The following is a 27529-nucleotide window of genomic DNA, read 5'->3' as shown; positions in this document are numbered from 1 at the left end:
CTACCATAACTTCACATGAGGTCTGGATATTGTTTACTTTTCCTTCAGCAATTAGAATGCAGCTGTCAGAAGTATAGTACTTGAAAGAAAAGGTACCTTATCACAGATAAGATACCCATCCACCTCCTGGCAAGCTCAATATAATAGGAACTTGTGTCTGTCTCATTCGCTAGAGCCAAGCTCAACTCTTTTTATATATGAAGTGTTTACTCTTCTATGTATTTATCTTTTCTTGACCTGTTGAATTTTTGTGAAACCAACACTTTTATTTTCTCAGGTTTATCCCAGAAATGATATTTACTTATCTGTCATGCTTGTGGAAAAAGTGCTATCAAGACAGCATACACATACAAACCGATTAACACTTAGTAACTTTTATGCATACTATTTTCTCAGATACATCTAAAATTTAGAGGTCTCATCTGAGTTATAATTTAGCCCCCGCCCCTTCCCCTCTTGAGGCCATTGCTGTAGCTCAGGCTGGCCTGGAAGGAACTCCATATGTAGCCCAAGCTGGCCTTGAATTTATAATCCTGCCTAAGCCTCTTGAATGCTGGGATTAGTGATAGTTGTTAATGGATTTATTTGAGTACACAATAGTGAAAAATTGCTGTTATCTGGGCTCAGAGCAAAATTGGTTGTTTGATTGTCTTCACGTTCAGTGTTGTGTAGTGTGCTTTTACTGCCAGCTGCTTACAGCATCAGCAAGCTGGCTAGTGCACATCTTCATCGTTTTCTGTGTTCACACCTACCTGCCTTTGTGGTTTTAGCATCTTCCTCCTCCTTAGAGTAATAGAAAATAGATTTAATGTTGGATGATAATACTTTTTGCTATTTATAAATACTTATATAAGCTTTATGAATTATAATTTGTTAACATAGGTTGTTGTTCTTATATAATTTCTGGGTTTTCCTATACCATTTTATTAAAATACACTTCACTTCCCATTCTTGTATAGAGAGATTGTTAGGAAAAATAATTAGTTCTGTGCACCTAACTCTTTATCCCCCCTGTGTCTTTTTATAGGCACAAAGGTGTTGAGAGCTTACGTTTTGAGAATAGTACAGTTTGTCCATGTTGGTTCTGTTGGATTTGGCATTGGGCATGGCGAAGCAGAGGGTTGCCAACAGCATTGTCCTCATGGCTGCTCCATGTGTTGAGTGTAAATAAAGCATTTTTTACAGCAGAACTCCAGGCCTCCAGCAAGTGGAAACCACAGGCTGGGATGCTCAGTGGCCCTGTTCAGTGTTTAGTATGTGTAGCACCACCTAGTGGATGCTGTGTGGCTACCTTTTGTCAGAGTGAGAGTGAAATGTGTTCTTTCAGGTTCTACAATTTTCTTGATTCTTATTTGAAGAAAGAATACATTTTGTTGAGTTTTATTTGAAGTAAGGATAAGACAGCTTTAGATAATCATTTCAACTGATACTAAAGTTAGAGAAAATGTTATAGAATTTAAGCTCTATAAATTCTCATTTAATTTGGATTCAATCCCTCTTTTATAAAAATAATTATGAAGACAGATCTGTTTCTTGCAGCTTGTTTCTGTGTAACACATACGTGGGTTATCTCACTGAACCAGTGATGTCCATATTGTATTTTCTTTTACTGGGGCCCAGAAATACATTTTTCCCCTATGCTGTACTGTATCACTTCATGGTAACTGAAGGATGCATTTCTGCTTATGAATACATCTTTGAAATCCTTTAAAACAAGTGTTGTTGTTTTAATTTTTTAGTTATGTGTGTCTCTAAGCTGGGTATGAGCACACATGAGAATGCAGTGCCCACAGAAGCCAGAAGAGGGTGTTGGATCCTCAGGCTCTGGAGTTGCAGGTGATTGTGAGCTACTTCATGTGGGAGCACATGCTGGGATTGTTGAGCCGGCCTTAAGCCCCAGACACTCCTTCTTGACTCTGCTTTCATAGTCTTGTGGAGAGGCTGAAATAGAAAAGTCACAGCTTGAGTGGGTTAGTGGCTAAAATGATATATTGTTGCTATGGCAAAATACTCGGCAAGCAATTTTAGGAAAAGAGAGTTTATTTGGGGCTCAGTTTGAGGGTACAGGGAAGGAAGGCCTGGAAACAGGAGTGTGAGGCCGTTGGTCACATTGCATCCACAGTTAGGAAGCAGGGAGATGAATATAGCTTTGTACTGTTTTTCCTCTTCATTTAATCAGGAGCCCAAGCCACCCACACTCAGTAGTGGGTCTTATGTCTGTAGGAAACAGTCTCATAGACACTACTAGAGGTATGTTTCCATGCGATCCAAATCCAGTCACGTTGATAGTGAAGATTAACCCTAACACATGGAAACTGGAATGTTCATACTAGGGTTTTCTTTAGAATCAGGACTATTAGAAAAAAAGAGAAAGGGATGTGATTTTTAATCACTATAGAACTCTTACTATACTTGTACAAGTGAGACAACAAAGCTCCACAGATATAGACCCTGAATAATGGCCACAGCCTAGGGTGAATTTGAAATTTAAAGATATGGACAAATGACAAATACTTGCTTTAAACCAGTGGTTCTCAACCTGTGGGTTGAGACCCCTTTGTGGGTCAAATGACCCTTTCACAGGGGTCGCCTAAAACCCTTAGAAAACACAAATATTTACATTACAATTCATAACAGTAGCAAAATTACAGTTATGAAGTAGCAATGAAATAATTTTATGGTTGGGGTCACCACAACATAGGAATTGTATTAAAGGGTTGAAGTGTTAGGAAGGTTGAGACCCACTGCTAAAATAAGTGTGTATACATATACACTTACACACACACACACACACACACACACACACACACACATTTTTCTTTGTGAGTTTTACTTTGTAACCCAAACTAAACTTGAAATCATGCTCCTCCTGCCTTATCCTTCTGAGACTTGGGATGACAGGCATGTGCTACCGTGCTTGGTTAAAAATATTTTAGTTATACTTGAGTTATATTTTCAAGATTGTTCATCCTCCCCTTGTAGAAGGATCTCACTCTATACTGTTCTGATAAAAGTGTATTTGAGTGAACTTTCGTAAGTACTGTCTCTTTTCATCTGACATGACTGTTTACAGGAAACATCTGACTATTTGATGACCTTTGTTTGTGTATAGATGGTTGTAAAAACGTTCATGGACATGGATCAGGACTCTGAAGAGGAAAAGGAACTGTACCTGAACCTAGCTTTACATCTTGCTTCTGACTTTTTCCTCAAACACCCTGATAAAGATGTTCGTTTACTGGTAGCTTGCTGCCTTGCTGATATTTTCAGAATTTATGCTCCTGAGGCTCCTTACACATCTCCTGATAAACTAAAGGCAAGTACTGATGGGAAGCACTGCCACATTGACACTTTTCTTTTCATTAAATTGAAATAGTTAAGTAATTTCTTTGAATTCTGCTATATTGGCTGGATCAATCTTTATTATTAAACTTCTGTTTCCTGTGACACTTAACTTTTGAAATATAATTTCTCACTTCCAGAGTAAGCAGATAAAGTGAGTTGTAGGCGCACGCACGCACACGCACACACACACACACCAGCTCTCAACCTCAGAAAGGAAGAAATTCATATTTTATTCTGGAGCCAAATATGAATGACTTTGGCCCAAGAACATAGATTTAGGTTATCCAAATTATCACATTCTCCAGGTGGTAACAGTTTCATGAGGTGTCTATAGTAACAGAACAATAGAAGTCATGAATCAAGGCCTCTTTTAAATACATTGGTGGGAACACCAGGTAGATGGATTACAGCAGTGTGGAGACATCTCTGTTACAGGCTATGTCATAGAGCCTTTGGCTTGGTGGAAGCATATAGTCCGTTCACATATTCCAGAGGCACAGGTTGTTAGATCAGACACGGGGGTCTGGACATGAAGGGTTATGAGGAGGGCTAAGGAGAGCCCAAGATGATTTGTCTGTAGACCTGCAGCATGCAGCCATGCCATAGCCACAGGACTTTTGTTATGTCAGTCACTTTGTAGAATGTCCAGCATCACCCAAGTTTTTTTTTTTTTTCTGGGAACTTTGGCTTATACAGTGAATGCTGTAGTTTTCAAATTATAACACCATGATGCTATGTTTTTCATTATGATTTTGGGATGCTCCTTTTCCTGTTGAAAATTTATAATAAAGACCATGTTCATTGTTTCAAAGATAGCACTTACTAGAAACCTGAATGAAAGCTGTTCAAAAGCTACCAAGTGACTGTGTGACAAGTCATGTAAATGATTTTGGAACTATTGGTCAGAAAATTACTTTCCTTAGTATGATTATTTATCCATTGTAAGAAAAAGGAACAGAAAGTTTGCTTCACTTAAAAAAAATGGTCTTGTTAGTTATTTTTCATGAACTGAGTGCAGGGTTAAGGGAAAGCAATAACACCCAAATCAGACATGGACCTCAGGCTTCTGTAATTTCTTCTTGACCCTTGACCACCTCTGCCAACTGGGCAGCATCCCCAGTCTGGTTTGGAGTAGTAGTATTACAAGGAATATCAACACGAGGGGAGTAGAGGACAGATAGGTCATGTGAACTGGTTGTGTAGTTACCTTTCCCCTGGATTGCATGATACTTGAATGGGTTAGAGAATCATCTATTTGTTTGGTGGAAGCCAAGGCTCTTCCTTACCAGATGTTTTGTTGACATCCTTTCAACAAGAAATATAAAGAGCACCACTGTGCATCTTATTTACCTCTTTTGTGGACCTCTCAGTTTGTATAAACAGTGACCTAGCTGAAGGCTTAGGAGTGGTGAAAAGGAATCCCGAAAGAACAGGTACAGATCTGGCCTCTGTATCAGGACAGTTAGGAGAAGAATATCCAGTAGATGAGATAAATTAAATAAAGGTCTGTGTGGACTATCTGAAACATTAAAAAATCTGTCTGCTTCTCTGTCTCTAGAATCAATCTTTTGGTCTCATTTACATACCCCCTTTTTCTGTTTTGGGGATAGAACTGAAGAATCACTGTGTTTTGAAGGATGCTTTCTAAATATTTGTGGGATAGTTTTTAATGATGATTAGCTCCAAGGCCATATTTTTGTCTATATTAATGCCACATTGGTTAATATTACATAATAGAAAATTTTCATTCTCCATTTTCCCCTTTCAGTCTCAGGTTGTTACTGTCATGACCAAACCCTGATTGGACATTTGGCTTGTTAGGAGTCATGAGTGAATTGACAGTTGTTTCCAACTTCTGATAGATCTAGTATGCCAAGCACTCTCTTTCAGACAATCGGGGAAGCTTGTCTGAGAATCACATTAATGGAGATTGTTTTATACATGACTACTATCAAAGCAGCCATTTTTCAAAGATGTACTCTTTGTAGTGCTCTTCTTGAAACACGACTCAAGTCATTTGCATATAATAGGTTTTGCTTTTTCAAATGTATATTATTTTACTTATAGAGAAATGTCTTTCTTAATGATTGGTGACAAAATTTCTTTGAGGAATTAGTTTTTACTATTAGTTATTTTAAGTTTTTTCACAGTTTTCAAAAACTGAAACTCAGGAAAATTTAACTGAAAGTGAATTTTTTTTTCTGTCTTTGAAGACCCAGGTAGGTACAAAGGGGGGAAAAAAAGAAGTCTAAACTAAGGATAGGGAGAGATTGAGAAATGATTTGGGGAAGCAGTTGACTCCAATGTAATGATGATTAAGAAGCTAGACAAACTTACTTCCGTTTCTCTTTCTCAAATGTCTAAGCTTCTATATGTGATGGATTGTATTGTTACTTGGGAATTTGGGGATTTTTTGTTTCCTAAATCGTTTTCTTGCTACGTAATTGTGTTGTTTCATGTGTAGTGCTTTTTGAGGGAGTCCTCAGCTCTCAGTTATTGCAATACCTTTATTCTAATAGTAGCATGGATTCTATTTGACTCAGTTTTTGAGCCTGTTTGTTTAATTTGCTATTTGATGAACATTTTCTTTTTGTATATTAACATTATGTGATGTATGTAATGATTTCCTATGAAGGATAATAAGTGTATCATGGTTTTCATATATCAGGATCATTATGTAAAGTTGTACTGTAAAAATCCTGCCTTTCTTTTTGTTCTTTACACTCTATCCTTATCTGTTTACAAAGCTGGTGAGTAACTAGTTAGTCCTACTAGTGTAACGTGTGTGTCCGTTCAGTGTCCATAATCTAAGCACAACTTTGTCTTTTTAAAGGATATATTTATGTTTATAACGAGGCAATTAAAGGGACTAGAAGATACAAAGAGCCCCCAGTTCAATAGGTATTTTTATTTACTTGAGGTAAGCAATATATTATAACTTGAGATGATACTTAAATTTAGTTTTTGTTCTTGTGTACTTTAGCAACTAAAATATTTGCCTTTTCCCTTTTACTTCTTTCTTTTAGAACATTGCATGGGTTAAGTCATACAACATATGCTTTGAATTAGAAGATAGCAATGAAATCTTTACTCAACTATACAGAACATTGTTTTCAGTTATAAAGTAAGTTCATTTTTAAATAAGTAACACTTCTTAATTGTAAAGATTTTCAGTTTACAATGAATCCACATAAACTTTTGTGATAGTGGCTTAAGGTTATAAATTAACTTACATTTATTCTCTATATAGTTCTAAATGGATAGAACTTATTGTTATGTGTTTATTGGTTAGAAGAGCAAATTAGACTAATATGTTGGTATTATTACTTGTTTACGTACTATATTGACTTTTGTTGTTGTTGTTGAGATAGTCTGTGTAGCCCTGGCTATCTTGGAATTAACTGTATGTAGACCAGGATGGCCTCGAACTCACAGAGATCAGCTTGCTTCTGCCTCCCAAATGCTAGGATTAAAGCTGTGTACCACCTCTTCCAACTTATATTGACTTTTTAATATATGTGGTTTGAAATTTTTGTGTATCTATAAAACTTAATAGCATTTCAAAATACTTTGTCCAAATTTATGATGAATCTGAGATTGCATTTCATTTAACTCCTTTGGTTGTGAGATGCTAAAATTATAGGCAAATAATTTAGTGTAGTTTTTTCTCTCCTTGGTGTTTTTTTTTTTTTTTTTTTTGTTTGTTTGTTTGTTTGTTTTTTTGAGACAGGGTTTCTCTGTCTAGACCCAGCTGTCGTGGAATTCACTCTGTAGACCAGGCTGGCCTTGAACTCAGAAATCTGCCTGCCTCAGCCTCCCGAGTGCTCAAATTAAAGGCGCGTGTCACCACCACCAGGCTTAGTTTAAAAATAAATTTTTATTACCATAAGAGCAGAGAGAAAGAAGTTTGACAGTAATGTAGTTTTATCTCACCATTTTTATAAAGTATAATGTTTACTAGTATCATATTGTATCATATCTATCTCAGATACATTTGAAATAAAATACCTGTTTTGGATTTCAGCAATGGCCACAATCAGAAAGTTCATATGCATATGGTGGACCTCATGAGCTCTATCATTTGTGAAGGTGATACAGTATCTCAGGAGCTCTTAGATACAGTTTTAGTAAATCTGGTACCTGCCCATAAGGTATGTGAAATGTGTCTAAACCCTATTAAGTTAATATTCAGAATTTATGTTTTTGTTGTAAATAGAATTTATCCTGCTTTAATCTTAGTTTTGTAGACTCTTAATTAATATTAAAACACTTATTGTTTAAGGTATAACAAACTCATTGCATTTCTTAGTCACCAATTAGGTGAATAAATAATGGATTTAACTCATATGATAAAAATATTTGTGGTCAATGAGTTTTGTGTAGGGTGCATTTTACACAGTGTCAGGTCCAAAAGAAGTTCTGGACCCATGGCAGTCTGTGGTGCCTGCTGGCATACCAAAGCACGTGCTGACATTCTGACTCTTCTCACCCTGCCCCACCCTGAACTTGTTCAGCTCACAGGCTTCCCATTCCTGTGTAATCCCACCATTTTGGCCATGTGCTCTTTTTACTCTCTCCATATCCCCTCTCCTGCTCCTCGTCCTTCCCTCCTCTCATGGCCTGGTGCAGACTGCCCACTCTGTTCAGTCTATTGCTATGTCTCTCTGATCTGGACTCTTCCTGTGGCTGTGCTTTCCTTCACACCTACAATAAAAACCTTCCCCTCACCACACCTTAGAGAGGTCCTAGCCTTACTTTTCTCCTGCCCAGACCGCCACTTTATACAGCAGTGAGTTCCTAGCTGCTTAAATACTGTTATATGACCATGTGCTGGCACAGGGAACTAGTTGGGATCTTAATTGAAAGACTGGACGAATGTAGAGACCACTGGTTTTCACCTGAGTGTTATCAACCAAGATGTGTGTGCATTTCACCTGTGTGTGTATATGTGCTTTGACTTTGGGTAGTCTCTGACTCTGGTAAGCAGTTGGAATGGCATTTGTATGATTGAGAAGGAGTTGGATTTCAAGAGAGGAACCTAGGATTACCAATATAAACAAACATTTATTTAATTTTTTTCTCTATTTAAATTTAAGGACGCTGTAGCATTATATTGTCTTAGTCTACAGTTATATAACATTAGCGCAAATCATCCTTCATTGGAAATTAAACCCCAACCACCCCCCCCCTTTTTTTTTTATTTTTTATTTTTTGGTTTTTTGAGACAGTGTTTCTTTGTGTAACAGTCCTAGCTGTCCTGGATCTTGCTTTGTAGACCAGGCTGGCCTGGAACTCACAGAGATCTGCCTGGTTCTGGCTCCCAAGTGCTGGGATTAAAGGCGTGAGCTGCCGCCGCCACCACCACCACCACCACCACCACCACCACCACCACCACCACCACCACCACCACCACCGGCAGAAATGAACTCTTAATCTAAAAATTTAAAACATTGGAAATCTATTAATGCTAAGTCAGAGTAAGGAGGCTCAACAGTAAATAACATTAGACCTCAAAAATTCAGACGCTGTGTTTATTAAATGAAAACATGGAGGTGTTGATGTGGGCTCTGATTGCCTCCATCTATTCTCTGGCTATGCAGGTGTCTGGTTTGCCTCTTGCTAATTCTGCCAGTTCAGCTATATACCCGTCACTGATAGATAACAACCGTGAGAAGGAAGGCCGGAAGTAGAGAATAGACTCCAGTGAAGCATATTGCACACCCACCCCCGGCACATTGCACCCCTTCCTGAGGCCCCTAGCACCTCCTTTGCCTAAAGGGTAGGGGCCCAACCTGTTTGTTTGAGGCAGCCCACCAGGGAGCTTGGTCTGTTGTCTCAGCTCTTTGCCCTCGAATCAGGGAGGAGGGCCAGCATCCAGAACTCTGCCATAGGGCATCTTAGGAAGGCTTTCAAGAGTTGATGAAGCAGGCTCCCCAGATTCTTAGTTAGCCCTCAGGAACCCACATCCATGCCAATACCTGGGAGAAAGGGCTTTTCCAGACACAGATGAAGTATCCAGCTTGTTTGCACTCGGCAGGTGCCAGCCAGGGAAGTCCTAGACCTCTGTTTCTCCAGATGGTTGTCATGAAAAAGTCCATTTGTCAGGGGAAATAAAGAGGCACTATTTATGGAGGGTGTAGTTCAGGGGTAGCACAGTTTGCCTCGCATGTGTGAGATCCTGAGTGTAATTCATAGAGCCACTGAAATAACAGTGTACACAAATGGATACTTCCCAAGTCCTGTGTTTTCTTTGGCCCACCTCACAGACACTTGTAGAAACAAGAATGCTGGGATCTGACCTCTTCTCTGTGAGAGCAGCTGAGCTCTGCTTGTTAGCTCCTTACAGTTTAACCCTTGACTTAGCCTGCTTAACTTAGATGGAACAATTTGGGGGTAATTTCTGTTTTCAGTCATTTTATATAATTGTAGTTCTTTATAGCTTAGTGAATGCTATGGTACTGAATAACACACTTGAAGATGAAGTAACACAAACAAAGGTGAAAACAAATCTAAACAGACTAAAGATAGAGTATATTTCAGTTAATTCAAGGCATCTACAGAGAGTTAAGGTCATTGAAATGGTCAGTGATCAAAGCTTGGTGACCTGGAGTGTGACCCCTGGGGTCCCTAGGAGAGAATCCTCACTGGAAGTTGTCCTCTGGCCATCCTGTGCTTGCTGTGGCCTGTGTGTGCACACCACACACTCTCTAGACAAATAGAGTAAAAATCAGAGTGAAAAGCCATAGTCAGCTGGGCGTTGGTGACGTACATCTTTAATCCCAGCACTCAGGAGGCAGAGCCAGGAGCTCTGAGTTCGAGACCAGCCTGGTCTACAGAGAGAGTTCCAAAGCTACACAGAGAAACCCTGTCTCAAGAAACAAAACAAAACAACAGCAACAACAACAACAACAACAAAAAACAACAATAAAAGTCCACAATAGGTGGACATACAAGAATAAAATTAGGAGAAAAACTTATTAGGAGTGAAATCTAATCATTGGGCTAGTTAAATGTGGACTGAAGTGTATTTTACAAATTTTAAGGATTAAGAGAAGGAAGGTTGGCAATAATGTAGACTAGTGAGTTTACCACATAACATAGGTTGTCACATTGAGCTGAAGGTTAATCCAGTTGGTTGATGATAAGAGGACAAACAGTTAAAGTATAGCCATGGAAAAGGCTGATTTGGACAATTCTGAGAAAGACTTGATAGGTTATTTTATATTAATATTAGTGGCAGGGACATAGCTCAGTTGGTAATCTGATTGTGGACCTAAGTTTGATTCCCCCAAACCCAGGTAAAGCCCTGTGTAGTGTTGTGAGTTGTAATCTGAGTGCTGGGGAGTTCGTGCCAGATGAATCAGCTACCCCAGTCTACTGAAGGAAAAGAAAAGGAAAGGAAGAGAAGAAAAAAGATGATCGATGTCTAAGGAGTGATACCCCAGGCTGTCCTCTGGCTCCATCATGCACGTGCATACATATGCGTATATACTCCCTCCTGTCTAGAACATGTATGTGCATACACCCACACAAAATAGTATACAGAGCAGGCTTTTGAAGCAGGAGCTCATGTATTCCAGACTGACTTCAGACTCATTTTGTAACTGACTATAACCTTGAGTTTTTGATTCTCCTGTCTCAACCTCTTGAGTTCTTCCAGGATTACAGGTGTGTGTTACTATACCCAGTTATATAGTGCTGGAGGTCTAACCAAGCATTCTCTCCTGTTGGACAGACACACTTTACCTGGTGATTTTTATCTTTTTTTTAAAAAAAATTATTTACTTTAAATTGATGTCCATTGGTGTTTTGTCATGGGACTGGAGTTAGACAGTTGTGAGCTGCCATGCTGGTGCCGGGAGCTGAACCTGGCTCCTCTGAAAGAGCAGTCAGTGCTTTTAACCACTGAGCCATCTCTCCAGACCCCTGGTCTTTATATTGAGCCCACAGGTAGTCTTTATTGGATAAAAACAGGTTTTTTTCCAGTAAAGTAGGTAAAGCAAAAATTAATGAATTATGAAGAGAATGAAGCATTCATTATTTATTAGGTCATTTTAAGGTGCTTCCTAGTGATTATAAGTCAGACTGAGGGTTTGTAGAAATATAATACTACAAGCTTAATGTCAAGCATCATTAATTTGATAAATTATGATGACAGCTATCTGGTGTAAGAAGTCATAAAACTATCAGAATAAAATAAACAAGTAAAATAAAAGCAGTTGAGTAGAAATGAAATAGGAAACAGTGACATTGCTTAAAAATGCACATTCATGTTTTGAAAAATATAGTAAATAGACAAAGCAAATTGAATCAAAGTAAGGGTGATGATATCAATATACAGTTAAAATGAGCAAGAAATATGAAGACCATTAAAGGACAGTTACATGAATAATAATCTCTATGAATACATTTGAAATTAGAATTAACTAATTCTCAGAAAAATATTATCTGCCCAGTGCCCTGAGCAATAAAAATTAGTTGATTCTTAAAACTCTACTCAGAGTATAAGTCAGCAGCAGCAGCAGCAGCAGCAGCAGCAGCAGCAGCAGCAGCAGCAAAGTGTTTAAGCAATAAAAGAAGCTAAGCCGACCTTGGAGAGACATCCATTGACTGTCCATGGGGCAGATAGTCTCCTATCTAGTCACCAGAGTTCCAGAGAATAGGAGAGGGAGAGGTACCGCACAGCCCGGTTAGCACAGTGTGTGAGGAGAGAGCGGTCAGGGACACAGGCATTGTCTTCTGGGGAAACCAGCCAGAGCTAACCCCCTGGAACAGATGCAGGAAGTCAACAGCTTCCAGAGTGGCGGAAAGTTATGTTGATCAAGACCAAATTGGCTTTGTTTTAGATACGCAAAGACAGACTAACATTACAAAATAGTAGTGATAGAATAACTATTAGTAACATGCCAAAGAAAAGACTTCCAATAGTTATGACTAGGAACAAAAATCATTGTAACTTACCATAAAATCTTTTTTTTTTTTTTTTTTTTTTTGGGTTTTTCGAGACAGGGTTTCTCTGCGTAGCTTTGCGCCTTTCCTGGGACTCACTTGGTAGCCCAGGCTGGCCTCGATCTCACAGAGATCCGCCTGGCTCTGCCTCCCGAGTGCTGGGATTAAAGGCGTGCGCCACCACCGCCCGGCACCATAAAATCTTTTAATCAGTTTGAAATAAAAAGCAGTTTTAATATAGTGAAATACTCTCTATGGAATCAGAAATGTGAAAAATACTGCTTCAATTTTGAATAACAACAGATATGTTGTTTATAATCAGGATTCTACTACGGATCTTAGTATATAAAACTAGGCAAAAAGTAAAAAGATTAGAAAGATAAAAAGCCCTAAAATTATTTGTAATTGATATTGTTCAGAGAAGTACAACATAATACACAGAAAAATCAGAAAAAAGATACAAATTCGTTAGTATAACACGTTTTCATTTGTAACTTGAACAGAGATACGATATACTTAGCAGCTTAGCCCATGACCTTAGAGTTTATGTACTACTTTTGTGTCAAACCATTGTAGCCGGTGACAAAACACAGTAGAAGGCGGGATATGTTGAGAGATTTGCTGTTTGTAGAGTATAAGACAGTGTATGACTTCAGTTTTCTGCATATGGATCCATAATAAATAGAGCAGCTGATTTAACAAATAGGATCTAAAATTCACACTCTAAAATTAAGCTCAAGCTGCATTAAAAAATGTGTGTGTGTGTGTGTGTGTGTGTGTGTGTGTGTGTGTGTGTGTGTGTGTATGTGTGTGTGTGTGTGTGTGTAGCTGAAGTTTCTCTCCAGGTCCTGCCAAGCCCCTGCAGTCCCACAGCCCACTTATAAAATAAACACACAGACGCTCTTATTATTTAAACTGTTTGGCCTAGTGGCTCAGGCTTCTAGCTAGCTGTTCTTATATCTTAAATTAACCCATTTCTATAAACCTATACCTTGCCACATGGCTCGTGCCTTACCAGTATCTTACATGTTGGTACTCATGGCAGCAGCGTCTCCTGACTCAGCCTTCCTGTTTCCAGAATTCTCTAGTCTGCTTGTCCCACCTATACTTCTTGCTTGGCTACTGGCCAATCAGCACTTTATTAATTAACTAATCAGAGCAACACATTCACAGCATAGAGAACATCCCACAGCGTGTGTGTGTGTGTGTGTGTGTCTATGTGTCTATGTCTGTCTGTCTGTCTGTCCGTCCGTGTCCCAGAAGAGGGCACCCATGTCCCTGCTGCTGGAGTTTAGAGAGTTCTGAGCTGACTGATGTGGGTGTTGGGAACTTGGGTTTTCTGAAAGATCAGAAACTGTTGTTACCCCTGAGCCGTAGCTCCAAGATGTAACCAGTTGTCTTTTGGTGTTGTGGTCTATATTTGTATCCACCTGAGCATACTTGAATTGGGGATGATATTTAGGATCACTAAGTATTTCCTTTATCTAGTAAACATTCATTGGCCATTTCTATGTGGTTAATCTGTTATGAACAAAATCTGAAAAGAATATGGTTCTTTTTGCTTGGAAAAGACAATTTGTGATTCAGTAGGCCAGACTGTTCTAAGAAAAGTGAGTTTACTTTCTTTCTTTTATGAATAGCTCTCTCATTTCCATTTATTCAAGAGGCTTTTAAAATACGAATAATATTTTGCTTTTCATAGTTGAGGTACAGGAGTGGGGTTATAATTTAGTGGGAGAGTTCAGTAAGCCCAGCACATAGGAGATTCCACCATTGCAGACAAACGTAGCTAGTTAGCTTTGTAAATATATGTATTTATGTAGATGTGTATATACATACGTGTATATATACAACTCAGATACTGCTTGTGTTTTCCAGAACTTAAACAAGCAAGCATATGACTTGGCAAAGGCTTTGCTGAAGAGGACTGCTCAAGCTATTGAACCATATATTACCAATGTAAGTTTCGCATGTGGTTCTAGAAGGATTAAGCGAAATTTTAAGACTGTTGGAAGCGAATCTCAGCACGTTGCCCATACTTCTTAAGTTGCTATTGCTGTTTTCCCAGTGACAGTTTCATTTCCTTTCTCTCCTTTTTCAGTGACTTTTGCTTAATGTTTTTAGGAATGCTAGCTCTCTTGTTTGTGCTTTTATTTGCTTCTTTCAAGTTCCTAGAGATAATAGCTTTTTGGAGGGGAGGGGTTAGCAAAATACACTTTCTAAATACACTTTTTTAGCAGTGGAGTTAAAGGTAGTTAGATAAGACATATGGCACTTTCCGCTATTCAGGGAAGTTGTTTGCATCTTTATGGAGATTAAATGAATCTTTAATTTAATTAATAATAGGAACCAATATCAGGAGGTAGAAATTGTAGACAAGTAGGACTGCCATAGCAGTTTGGTGGAAGTTACTTACACATGTTAGCCCTGAGGGAGGTCTATGTAAAGGTTGTAAATGTGCCTTTTCCCAGGAAGAGGGAGATTGGCAGCGAAATGAACCCTTTTGAATATGGCCACAGCTTTGGCCACTTACATTGACCATCTTGTGTTGATCTTGGAAGAAGTCGTTCTTAGCTCCGTCATTCATGGGAAGTTTGACTTTTCTCTCCACAGCTCTGAGTTTTGTCACTGCAGAGGGCACCGTCCACGCCACACTGATGTGAATGGTGCTGCCTCTTGTTAACGGTAGCCGGGACTAACAGTTCTCCCCCTTCCTTCTGCTCTCATCTCCCTCAGCATCTAGAAGGATGTAATCTGTCTGCTTAAGCAAAGGGAGACAGTCTTTTGTTTGTATGTATTTCATTATTCTGAGTTTTCTGGAAGAGGACGTAAAAATTTAAGTCAGGTTATAAAAAGTGCTATGAAATGACATCCTGATAAAGCACACCATAAGACAGAGCCTTGGTAAATCCTGCTTTTGTTTTTGATTTCAAACAAAATTTTTGGTTTCGAAACAAAATGTATTTATTTTGAAGTGAACTTTCAAAATCTAGACGATTAATGCTATGGCTCACTTCAGAGCTCTAGAATTGCCAGCAGGACAATTGTCCAGAATTGGCTTCTGCAGTCTTGACACGTGGGTGTTGATTGACATTCATTGGTTGAGTTGAGCTGATTTTATTGACTCTGGGCACTCCTGGTGTGTAGACCCAGACTCAGGCTTCCTAATCCTCTCTGGCCTTTGCTTGTTTGAAGTGGTTCTGAATGAAGATTTCCACACCCAGTCTAGCACACGGGGTGAGCCCTGCCTCAAGTCAGATGTGTTTCAGAAGAACACTTACCTTATTTTAATGCCTTTTTCTAAGATTTAGGAAAATAAATATTTGACTGAGCAATTAAAGAAAGAAAAGTGAGTAAAACAATGTTGACTGTAAGTGCATGATTTAAGATGATTATACCGGTCTTTGAACTGGGGGTGTGTTTGAAAAGGCCATGTTAGATAAGGAAGGAAAAAGTCCCAGGGGAGTGTTTTCAGCAATCCCAGATAAGTGAATGAAAAACCTCTCCTCTGACACTTACATTAATTTCCTGCTGTTCTTGCCTATAGAACTAAAGGGTTTCCCTCTCCCCCATGTCCATAGTTTTGTTGTACTCTTTAGAATTTGGGAGTGGGCAAAGGGCAGTAGACTAGTGCATTGCCCCAGCATATTTTCAGTTACTTATTTCTGGTACCTTGTCCATTGTTTTCTTTTTCTCTTTAATGGTCATTCCATTTATTTATTTAGAGAGCGTGTGTGCATATCTGTACATGTGCACAGATGTAGATTGTGTTGTATACATGTGTATGTGCCCACCCGTGTTAGTGTGCATGGTGTGTGCACACGTAGAGGCAGAGATTGATGTTGGAGGTGATCTTCTATAGCTCTCCAGCTTTTAAGGATGACTTATTGACTTATTTTCAGGGCAGGCTTTCTCAGAGGACCTGGAGAAGGGCAGTTGCGTTAGACTGGCTGGCCAATTAGCCAGCAGGACCTCCATTCCACTTCCCTATCACTGGACTATAGGTGCATGCCAGTGCACCCACGGGTGCTGGATAGTCAGTCAGGCCTAGCTCCTCAGGCTTGCTCAGCGTACACTTGGCCCACTGAGCCATCTTCAGCCCTCCAGGATTATGTTTGCCTTTGTTTTTATTCCTTGCTTTATTTGAGGCTCAGTAATGGCGTCATTGGCCATTGCTTTTGCCCTTCCCCTCTAAGTCAGCCCCTTGTAAATGTTACTCTCCACTTGAGCTTTGTGTACTTAATGTGCAGTCACTTTGGAGCGAACCGAATAGCGTTTTCTCTTTAAGAACAGGAGGAGACGGTGCAGTGGTAGGATTAGGGTTAGGTGAAGGGACACCACTGCTCACCTTCCTCATGCAGTGCCGCCAGGAGCAGCAGAGGTGGTGATGGTCCTGCTGACCTCCTCTCACTGTGTGACGGACACATGCTCTTGTGCACACTCACAAGCCGAGGTCTGCTTTTTATGTGCTGTTCCTACATAGATGAACACTGAAGAAATCTCTCTCTGTTCTTTATTTTCCTTTCTTCTATCCATATGTATGTATGTATGTATGTATGCCTGTAGTTATATTTCTCTAGATATATGTCTCATCTGTGTGCTGCATTTTTTGTATTTTTATTTTTATTCATTTTACATACCAGTCACAGATCCCCCTCTTCCCTCCTCCTGTCCCTTCAGTCTTCCCCTCCTCAGCACATGTCCCATTTCTTCCTACAAGAAGGTAAGGCCTCATGGGGAGTCTGTACTGCATTTTTTAATGTTTTTGATGGAGTGTGTGAGACACCCCCCTTCTAGTTTGCAGGGTTTTTTTTCCAGGCTAGTAGGGAAGGTAGTGGTAGTTTGACCACTGTGGTGGCCAAACTGGCATGGGATTATTGTTCTTTATTAAGGAAAAGGTAGATTGAGGGATTTTAATTAAACGGTTTTAAATTTAATTTTATTATTTTGTGTATGTAAGTGTTTTGCCCATATGTATATCTGTGCATCACATGTATGCAGTGAGTATCCCCAAAGGCCGGAGAGTGCATCAGATCCCCAGGGATTGGATTCAAAAGTCAGTGGTGAGCTGCCGAGTGGATGCTGAGAATTGAACCTGGGTCCTCTACAATAGCCGTCAGTGCTCTTAACCACTGAGCCATCTCTCCAGCCTCCTATTTTTTTTTTATGAACAGGAGAAAATTTTTTTTTTTGGTTTTTCGAGACAGGGTTTCTCTGCGTAGCTTTGCGTCTTTCCTGGAGCTCACTTGGTAGCCCAGGCTGGCCTCGAACTCACAGAGATCCGCCTGGCTCTGCCTCCCGAGTGCTGGGATTAAAGGCGTGTGCCACCACCGCCCAGCAAACAGGAGAAAATTTATAAGTACAGATTTTAAGGATAATAAAATTTAACTTGAAAAATTTAATATCTTGATATCTTTGTTTCTTTTCCACAAAATTGATGAGTAGGAAAAAAAATCAAGTTGTTTTAGAAAACCAGTAGATAAAGGACAGAAATTTGTCCTTTGGAAACAGTGATGCTTTTATTCTTTGGTAATGCCTTAGTCATTGATGTATTTCTGTGAAGAGACACTATGACCTCGACAACTCCTATAAAAAAGCATTAATTGGTGCCGGCTTACAGTTTCAGAGGGATAGTCCGTTATTACCATGTTGGGAATCGTGGTAGCAGGCATGGCAGGCATGGTGCTGGTGAAGTAGCTGAGAACTCTATCCTGATCCCCAGGCACCAGGCAGAGGGAGACAGGGCCTGGCTTGGGTTTTTTAACCTCTAAGCTCACCCCAGTGTCAAATTTCCAATAAGGCCACACCTCCTAATCTTCCTAATCTTTTAAAGGGTTTCAGTCCCTGGTGACTAATGGTTCATGTGTGAAAGCCTATAGGGCTATTCGTATTCAAACCACCACAGGGAATGTCATCCAGTGTATTCAGTTTTCTCCTTTCTTTCCCCATGGCCTTCTTTCTTGGGTTGGGCAGTCTGCACTGTTCATAGTCTTCATTTATAACTGCCAAGAGCTTGAAGTAAGCCAAGGAGGTGTGAGGTCTTAGTCATTGTACCTTCAATATGGAAGTACAAAGTTATGTTATATGTTAGTTATATATGGCAGAGGCAAGCAGTCGGAGCATCTTGTGTGGTACAGATCCTTGACTCTTTCTCTGAGAAGACAGGAAGCTGCTAAGAATGTGTGATATATATTCTGGGTCAGTTTTACACATTTTGAGAAGTTTTTATTTAAGTTTTTGAGACAGAATCTCTGGCTGGCCTGGAACTTGCTATGTAGACCTGGCTGGCCTTGAACTCAAAGAAATCTGCCTCCCTCTGTTGCTGTCTCCAAAGTGCTGGGACTAAAGGCATGCACCACCACACCTGGATTCACTTTTGGAAGATTTTAAATATAAAGAAATTTGGTCATTATGCTTGGTATATTTGCTCATTTGAGTTGTAGCGTGATGAATGGTTTGACTTGGAAGTTAAAAGCCTGTTGTGTATATTCTTGGTTGGATTTTAATTAGTGTTGCAAACTTTATAAATGTACACATCATTTATCAGAATGCAAAGGAAGATGAAAAGGACTAGAAAGACATTTTATAATAAAATATAAATCTGTGCAGTTGAAAAATAGAGTAGGAGCTGCTCTGAAGGTATAAGACAGCTCGATTTTAAATGCTGCAATTTTCCTTATGCTAAAGTAAACAAGATATGATCTTCTGTCAATAAGGAATTTATGTAATGATGTGATTAAATCATTTTCTTAGGCTTCTTAAGAGAAGCAAAACTGATAAAATGTGTGTGAGGGTGTGTGTGTGTGTGTGTGTGTGTGTGTGTGTGTGTGTGTATGTGTGTGTGTATACATGAACACATATGAGAGAATTTACTAGAATTGGCTCATACTTACTATTTTGGAGGTTGAAGATGTCCCATGATAGAAGCTAGAGAGCCAGGGAAGCTGGTGGTTTAACTCTCTGTCCAAATCCAGAGGCCCGAAAACACAGATGAGTGTTGCTAGTGCAAATCTTTGTAACCAGAGCCTGAAGAACCTGGAGTTGTGATGTTCATAGGCAGGAGAGGGAGGTTACCCTATTTCTAGAAAGGAAGGAGGAGCTCACCTCCCTCTGCCTTTGCATGGTGCTTGCCCATATGGACACTAATATCCCTACTACTACTCTGGATTCACAGTCTTCTCTGAAAACTTCTTTGAATATAAAACCAAAAATAATGTTTTACCATTTGAGTTGACCCAAAAATATCACAGTCAGGATATAGTTGAGTATTTTAGTGGAGGAACAAAATATTTGGGTGGTAAAGGTGTTTGCTGGTGTTGATCATCAATGAGTCAATACAGATGATCTGCGTCATTGTCTGAAAGATGAATTCTGTGTTTTAGGTGGGAATAGTTTCTCATGTAGAAAATGTTTCTGTGTGCTTGTTTGACTTCATTTGTAACAATAAAAAATTTAATTGAATAATAATCAAAACTTCAGACAGTTTATCTGTGGCATTTCTTTTAATGACAGATTTTCTTAACAGTTTTTTAACCAGGTTCTGATGCTTGGGAAAACGTCTATCAGTGATTTGTCTGAGCATGTCTTTGATTTGATTTTGGAACTCTACAACATTGACAGCCACTTGCTGCTCTCTGTCCTACCCCAGCTTGAGTTTAAATTAAAGGTAACGATTGTAAAAATACAACTGCCAACAAGTTCAACAAAGAGCATTGCTGTTGCCTTTTAGTTCTTATAATCGGCTTACTAAATACAACAGGAGAAAGAATGTTGGTATTGTTCATTCATGGGTTTGTCTGTCTCTGGATCTCTAGTGTGTGGCATGATGTCTGCCGGTTTAACAACTCCCACTTAAAATAATGAACAGCAGTATGATATCATCCTCCACTTATTTTCTAGGATGAATGTGGGCTTAGGTTAACTTTTGAGGCAAGCTAAAGCTTCTATTTTCAAAGCATAGCTTGTAGCACTCTCCTTGACCTCTTGATTGGGCATTAAAAGTAGCTTAGAACTCATTATCTGTATGGCCTGCTTTTTCTTTCTTGTGTTATGTGGCTACCTGTGCTTTAAGTTTTCTTTCTGTAGTAAAAAATCTGAAATTTTTTAGCATGTCTGTATTACCCTGACATTAAGTGATGCTATAAATTGAGTTTTATTTGAAGAATTGGGGAATATGGGTTTCTCCCCCAACTCATTACAAGATTAAATACAGCTAGTTATAATTTCTAGTTTTTGATGGATCCTAGTACATAACCCAGAAAAGTAGATTTTCATGTAACATTTTATTTCTAAAAATTTTGATCTATTACTTTCAAAACCAAAATAAAACAAGCAGTTTATATTGGTATTATATGGTCACTAAATAACCAGTAACTTGTTCTTGTTTTAGTCTAGAGTATATTTTGGGTGTATTTCTTAAGTGAATCCTTTGATTAAGTGGCCTTCCTATTGCCTTTTAAATGTGATTAGTAATTTTGATTAGGCCAGACAATCAACGTTTCTAATTACTTATTAGTTAATGTGGTTTTCTCTAGAAAATCCTAGTTGCACTTTCCTGTGCACTATGAGGAATATAAAAATAAGTAAACTGTTATCCCTGCTTTCAGCCAACTTAGCATGTAGTACGGGAGGGAGAGGGCAGTGAGCGCTGTCAAACAGAGACCAGATGCTGGGAGGTCAGAAGAGATGAGACAGCAGTCAGAAGTCAGGAGCCGGGTACATTTGGAGGGCAGAGTGTACGTCACGCAGGGCTCTACTTAGACCTCCGTCTGTGGAGCAGATGAACACGGACCAGAAGACATAGGCTGTATGGTGGTTGCTCTTGAAGGCACTGTTGTAAAATGTAAGGAATCCTTACATAGCGCCATCCATAGCACCTGGAATTTGGTCCTGTTGGATAGGCCTGATTGTTGCCCTCTCTCTCGTTGGAAGTCTAGCATTGGAGTAGGTCGTTTGTTGGTAACAAACTCCACATTAGAGCTGTGTTTTCACCTGGAGATGCCTGTCATACAGTGGGTAAAGCAGAAGTGTGCTTGCGGCACGTTCAACGCTTCATCATGCTGTCGAACTTCCTCTAGGAAGCTGATGTTTGTACAGTGGCTGCTCTTAACAACCATCTCTTTTCAAGAGTCCCTAGTAGGTCTTTAAATTGACTCTGACTAGAAAAGAAACTGAATTGTAGCAGAGGCTTTTTTTAGTATTTAGTAGGAATCTTGAGACACGTTTTCCCATCCCAGTACTGCTTTAATGTAACTTGAGGTGATTAAAGCATGTATTGTAACATTCCATTTTGTGAAACATTTTTTGAGTATTGCTACACACTTCACCATCTGGGTCCATAGGTTTTTTTTTATAAATTAGAGAGGCCCGGAAATCCTAGGAATAGGTCACGTTTTCAGTGACCTATTTACTGGTCACTGTAACTGGTCACAAACTGTTACTTTGAAGTTTAAACAAATTGTGCTTTGTTTTAGAGCAATGATAATGAAGAACGCCTCCAGGTTGTTAAACTACTAGCAAAAATGTTTGGGGCAAAGGATTCAGAACTGGCTTCCCAAAATAAACCACTCTGGCAGTGCTACTTGGGCAGGTATATAATTTCAGTTTTTTTGTTTGTAAGAAATACGTGTTTACATCTATTTCTATTGTTTTTTAAAAATTCTGCACACATTTAAGCTAAGTTCTTAAGTCATAATAAAGGGTTTTTGGTTGGGAATATAACTCAGTTGGTACAGTGCTTACCTAGTGTGTCCAAGGCCCTAGGTAGGGCTTCCTAGCACCCCATAAACCAGTAAGCAAGGCAGAAGGATTAGAAGCTGAAGGCCAGTCTTTACACCAGCCTGGACTACATGAAACACTGATTAAAAAATAAAGGATTTTTCATTTTGTAGTTTTCAGTGTTGGTTATAACTGTCATGTTTAAAATATTCTTTTTGGGGCTGGAGGGGTGGCTCAGCGGTTAAGAGCACTGGTTGTTCTTCCAGAGGTCCTGAGTTCAATTCCCAGCAACCACATGGTGGCTTCCAACCATCTGTAATGAGATCTGGTGCCCTCTTCTGGCCTGCAAGCATGCATGTAGGCAGCAGAACACTGTATACATAATAAATAAATAAATCTTTAAAAAACAAATATTCTTTTATCTTTTCATTTTATTTTGTCTTTGGTGATTTTTTTTTTTTTTGGAAAGATGGTACATTTTAAAAGCTAACTCATGGTTTTTGTTACAACCATAAAATAATAATAGAAGCAACTGAAAGTGCAGCTTGCAGTGATGCAGTCCCTCCCCCAAAGCCGTATCTAATTGGATTGTTTGGCTGTATTGGATAGGTAAGGATACTGATGAAATTAACAACAGATGACGTAGCTGAACGTGGTGGTGTCCATCTTTCCAGCGCTCCAAGCAGAGGCAGACAGACCTCTTGAGAGTGTTTGGACCAGCCTGGTGCACCCAGCCTCCCTTCTTCCTTCCTTTCCCTTGGTCCAGCTTCCTTCCTTCCTCCAGAGTGTTTGCTTCTCCTGCCTTAGCCTCTCCAGTGCTCAGGCTCCATCCTTTAAGTATGTTCTATCAAATACAGCTCGCTCCCTCCCTCCCTCCCTCCCCCCTCCCCTCCCCTCCCCTCCCTCCCCCCTCCCCTCCCCTCCCCCCTCCCCTCCCCTCCCCTCCATTTTTCCCTTTCTCTTTTTCCCTTTCCCTTCCTTTTCTTTCTTTCTTAAGAGGGTTCTTCTGTGTAGCCCTGGCTGTCCTGGAACTCTCTTTGTAGACCAGACTGGCCTTGAACACACAGAGCTCCATCTGCCTCTGCCTCCCAAGTACCGGGATTAAAGGCATGTGTCACCACCTCTACTTATATTTTTATGGTCAGTGTACAGTTAGTTATGTATAGTTGAAAGGGATATATCTTAAGATGTTTCCATAGGAAATTTGTTTTGCAAATATCTCAGTGCACCTTCACGAACTAGGATGGCATTGAATTGCCAGCAAGAAGAGTCAGATATGGACTGTTGCTGTGCATGTGCTGACACTGAAATGGTTGTGTAGGCACTTGTACTTTCGTATTAGGATTTAGATTAGCCAGGCAATCCAGTTAACACACTCTCCTGGAAAATCCTAATGTCAACACATGGATTGTTTTCTGATCCACTGTAGCTGCTGCTTTTAATTTAAGGACATCAAACTTCTCACCGAATTAAATATCACTACATCTGCTCTGGGAATGGAGGTCCATGGTAGAAGACTAACCTAGCGTGTGTAAGGCCCAGGGTTTGATTCTTACCACCATAAAAAGGAAGAAACAAAAAATCCCTCTAAAGCCCGTGTGGTGATGCACACCTTTAATCCCTGTTCTAGGGAGACAGGCAGACACCAGCCTGTTCTACTTAGTGAGTTCCAGGTCATCTGGGACCCTGTCTCAAACAAAACCAAACGACAAAAACAAGTGCCCATCAAACTAGAGGAGCTGAAAGTATTTTAACAGGTTTAGTTATATACAATGATGGTAAGTTACAGGCTTGTTTAAGAAATGGTGAGTGTTGCAGTGTTGGACACCTGGATTCAAAACACGCCTTTCCAGGGCCGTGAGAGAGTGTTGTACTTCCTAGAGTAAATGGTTTTTCCTGATGAGAACAACTTAAGTAATGGGCTGCTGCTGGCTTTGAAAGCATGTCTTCTTTTAAGAACATACGACTTGGAGGGCTGCCAGGGCTCCTGAGGATTGGACCAGAGTCTCGGGCGGGCTTGGCAGTCCCACTGCTGTTGAGCTTTATCCTCAGCTTCATCTTTATCCTTTCAAGGAGTCCAGGATCAGATCTTCAGGGGTTTTTACCTGCTGAGCTGTCTGCCGGCCCTAGATGTTGTTTCTTTTGGTGTTGAGTGATAAAAATACTTGAGCCTTTTGACTTTACAGAAGTAAGACACAGACTTACAGGTTGGAAACCCTTGGCTTCAGTGTTACTGACACTTAAGCCAAATTGAGAAGTCTTGGATGCGCTGCTGTGTATAGCTGTTGAGCACTGCTAATTGAAGGGCAGTTAGATGTCATGTGCATGCTAGTGGAGGAAAACAGTGCTGTCTATTAGATAGTTTCGCTAAGAAATTCGAATCCCAGTACCCAATACAGTCATGTATCAAACTTTGACTACTATTTTTTAAGGTTAGGACTGAAAGGTTCCTGCTAATTGACATAAAAATAAAAATCGGAGGAATATCTAAATCATAGGAAAGCACTCTATGAATGCTTAGTTTTTATAGATAAATTGTAGATAGAGTATAAAGATGGCCTTGTTAGCCGGGCGGTGGTGGCGCATGCCTTTAATCCCAGCACTCGGGAGGCAGAGGCAGGTGGATCTCTGAGTTCGAGGCCAGCCTGGTCTATAGAGCTAGTCCAGGACAGCCTCCAAAGCTACACAGAGAAACCCTGTCTCAAAAAAACCAAAAAAAACCAAAAAAAAAACCAAAAAAAAAAAAAAGAAAAGAAAGAAAGATGGCCTTGTTATTAGTTAGAAATGAGATAATTCTGATGGCTAATTGGATAAGAACAATTTTTGAATATAGTTTAGAATCATAGGATAAAACTAACACAGTGTAAGATTTGCCACATGTTAATTTATGTCCTATAATTAGGAAAAAACATTTCAAGGAAATCGCTTCTCAGACATGATATGAAATTGAAGTGTTTCTCTGAAATATAAACATATGCACACGTATATTTATAAAACATGACATATGCAGACATACTTTGACACTTACTCAGCAGGCACATTTGAAATACAGTACTGATGGGAGAACATTTGTTGAAAGCACAGACTCCCTAGAATTTTCCAGTCCTAAGAGGACGTAACTGACATTGCTCTAGTTTATGTATGGCCCCAAACTGTTGGTCTTGTTAGACTTTGTGTTTTCTTTAGTATGTGTGTGTGTCTGCGTGCATGCGCGTAGACCTATGGATGTGTGCTTGTGCACATGGAGGCCCGATGTTTGCCTTGGCTGTCATCCTTCAGAGGCTGCTGCCATCTGCTCTGACGGTGAGTGCTGCAGGGTGCCTGAGCTAGGGGGCCTCAGCAGTACCTGAGCTTGGAGACTGGGCTGGGCTGGCTGGACAGACACGTCTTCTACTTGCTCAGTTGTGGGGTCAAAGCGTGTGCCATCACACCCATCTTTTTGTGCAGATGCTGGGAATTCAACACAAATCCTTTACCAATCCCATTATCTTCCCAGGCCCCACTTTGGATTTTCATGTAAACATTTATTCATTAATGAGAGAATTAAATACAAATTGAGTATAGATTAAATTTGTCTATTTTGGTTGTTTTAGAGTACTCTTTTTAATCTTTTATCAGGTTTAATGATATCCATGTACCAATACGCCTGGAATGTGTGAAATTTGCTAGCCATTGTCTCATGAACCATCCTGATTTAGCAAAGGATTTAACAGGTAATAGCACATATTTCTGGATGTTCTTCAGTGGGAAAAAAATAATCAGCTTTGTAGCGAAACCTTTTCTTTTAGGAGTTTCTGATAGCTGTCTTCTCTTTCCATTCATCATCATGGGACTTACTTTCTGAAGTGGGGATTTTTACCATGTAGTTCCTTGTGCACACTAGAAGCAGGTTTTGGAAATAATTTCATGAATTAATGTTCTTTTGTTTAAGAATAGCTGTGCACATTCTCACATATTTGGGTTTGGATGGGTCTTGATTTTGAAAATTTTGAAAATGCTAATGCTCTGATATTTTAAGAACTTAGTGAAAGTCATTTAACTATAAACTAAGTTAACCATAGTTAATGGAGATAACTTAAAATCTGTGTAAGCATTAAGTATTTCACTTCCAAATTTTGAAGTAATAAGAATATCATATACCTATTTAATTTTTTAAATGATGAGATAGTTCATAAAATGAAGGTTACTATAATAGCATGCATGTCTTTTGTACAGATGTTAGCGTTTACTGAAGTAAGTGCTGAGGAGCTAGGGAAGCGAGTGCACGGCAAGTCCTGCAGTACCCTCCTTGCAGCACTTCTCCTGGGCTGCTCTTGAGTTTGGTCTGGGTGTTGTTGTGATTTCATAGTCACCTGCTTATTTGTATCTTTGTGTGGCTGACTTAGTGTTGTCCTGTGGAAAGCATCTCATTGGGATCATGTGACTTAGATGGAGTTTTGTCTTTATTAAGTTTTTTTTTTATTGCCCATTTCCTTCCCTTGTGTCTCATAATTTTTCTTTGATCTAATTTTTCTTACTCTGTTTTCTCACTCCATTCTTTTGCATTGAACAGTTATTTATGTAAGTCCCAAGTTGTGCATTTCAGGCTGCTTTTGCTTATCAGTGCTCCTTGAAGTCTTCTATTCTTTCCGAGTTTCTCCTTCTAAAGAACACCATGAATTGTATCCATCTGTAATATTTTAAACAGTAGCTTGTCCAGTAATCTTCCAAGTATGTTGAATTATTTATTGTCAGTCAGGTTTTTAGCAGCCTGCTTTTCGTCTGTTTTGTTCTTAAGCCAGTGTCATCCCTTTTTCACGGAGACACCTTACTCGGATCTTCTGTCTTCCTACTTAACATCTGGGTCACCTCTTTGTAGCTGCTGTACTGTGGTGCTCCTGGGGCTATCTAGCTTTACGTGTGTGTGTGTGTGTGTGTGTGTGTGTGTGTGTGTGTGTGTAGGGGTGTGTGTGTGTAGGTGTGTGTGGGTGTGGGTGTAGGGGTGTGGGTGTGTGTGTGTGTGCGGCGCGCGCGCGCGCGTGTGTGTGTGTGTGTGTAGGTGTGTATGTGTGTGTGTGGGTGTAGGTGTGTGTGTGGGGTGTGTGTGTGTGTGTCTGTGTGCGCGCGCGCGCGCGCGTGTGTGTAGGTGTGTATGTGTGTCTGTGTGTGTCTGTGTGTGTAGGTGTGTCTGTGTAGGGGTGTGTGTGTGTAGGTGTGTGTAGGTGTGTGTGTGTGTGTAGGTGTGTGTGTGTGTAGGTGTGTAGGTGTTTGTAGGTGTGTGTGTGTAGGTGTGTGTGTGTGTAGGTGTGTGTGTAGGGGTGTGTGTAGGTGTGTGTGTGTGTGTGTAGGTGTGTAGGTGTTTGTAGGTGTGTGTAGGTGTGTGTGTGTGTAGGTGTGTGTGTAGGTGTGTAGGTGTTTGTAGGTGTGTGTAGGTGTGTGTGTGTGTAGGTGTGTGTGTGTGTAGGTGTGTGTGTGTAGGCGTGTGTGTAGGTGTGTGTGTAGGTGTGTGTGTGTGTGTGTGTAGGGGTGTGTGTGTAGG

General features: G+C 39.9%; 1 protein-coding gene across 12 annotated transcripts in view; it reads left to right on the top strand.

Annotated features, from left to right (window-relative positions):
• The window catches only part of Pds5b (PDS5 cohesin associated factor B), a 163223-nt gene that overhangs the window by 63656 nt on the left and 72038 nt on the right, over nt 1–27529 (top strand). For all 12 annotated transcript variants that reach the window (XM_076560106.1, XM_076560104.1, XM_076560103.1 and 9 more), the window contains exons 3-10: nt 3113–3316; nt 6179–6265; nt 6372–6469; nt 7370–7496; nt 14173–14253; nt 19820–19960; nt 21768–21883; nt 25630–25724. In XM_076560106.1, coding sequence (XP_076416221.1) covers nt 3113–3316; nt 6179–6265; nt 6372–6469; nt 7370–7496; nt 14173–14253; nt 19820–19960; nt 21768–21883; nt 25630–25724 — 949 coding nt within the window. The remainder of the gene's footprint in view (nt 1–3112; nt 3317–6178; nt 6266–6371; nt 6470–7369; nt 7497–14172; nt 14254–19819; nt 19961–21767; nt 21884–25629; nt 25725–27529) is intronic.

The sequence above is a fragment of the Peromyscus maniculatus genome, chromosome 23 (assembly GCF_049852395.1).
Source record: "Peromyscus maniculatus bairdii isolate BWxNUB_F1_BW_parent chromosome 23, HU_Pman_BW_mat_3.1, whole genome shotgun sequence".
NCBI lineage: Eukaryota > Metazoa > Chordata > Mammalia > Rodentia > Cricetidae > Peromyscus > Peromyscus maniculatus.
The sequence above is the reverse complement of the archived record's forward strand: the minus strand, read 5'-3'. Positions and strand labels throughout refer to the sequence as shown.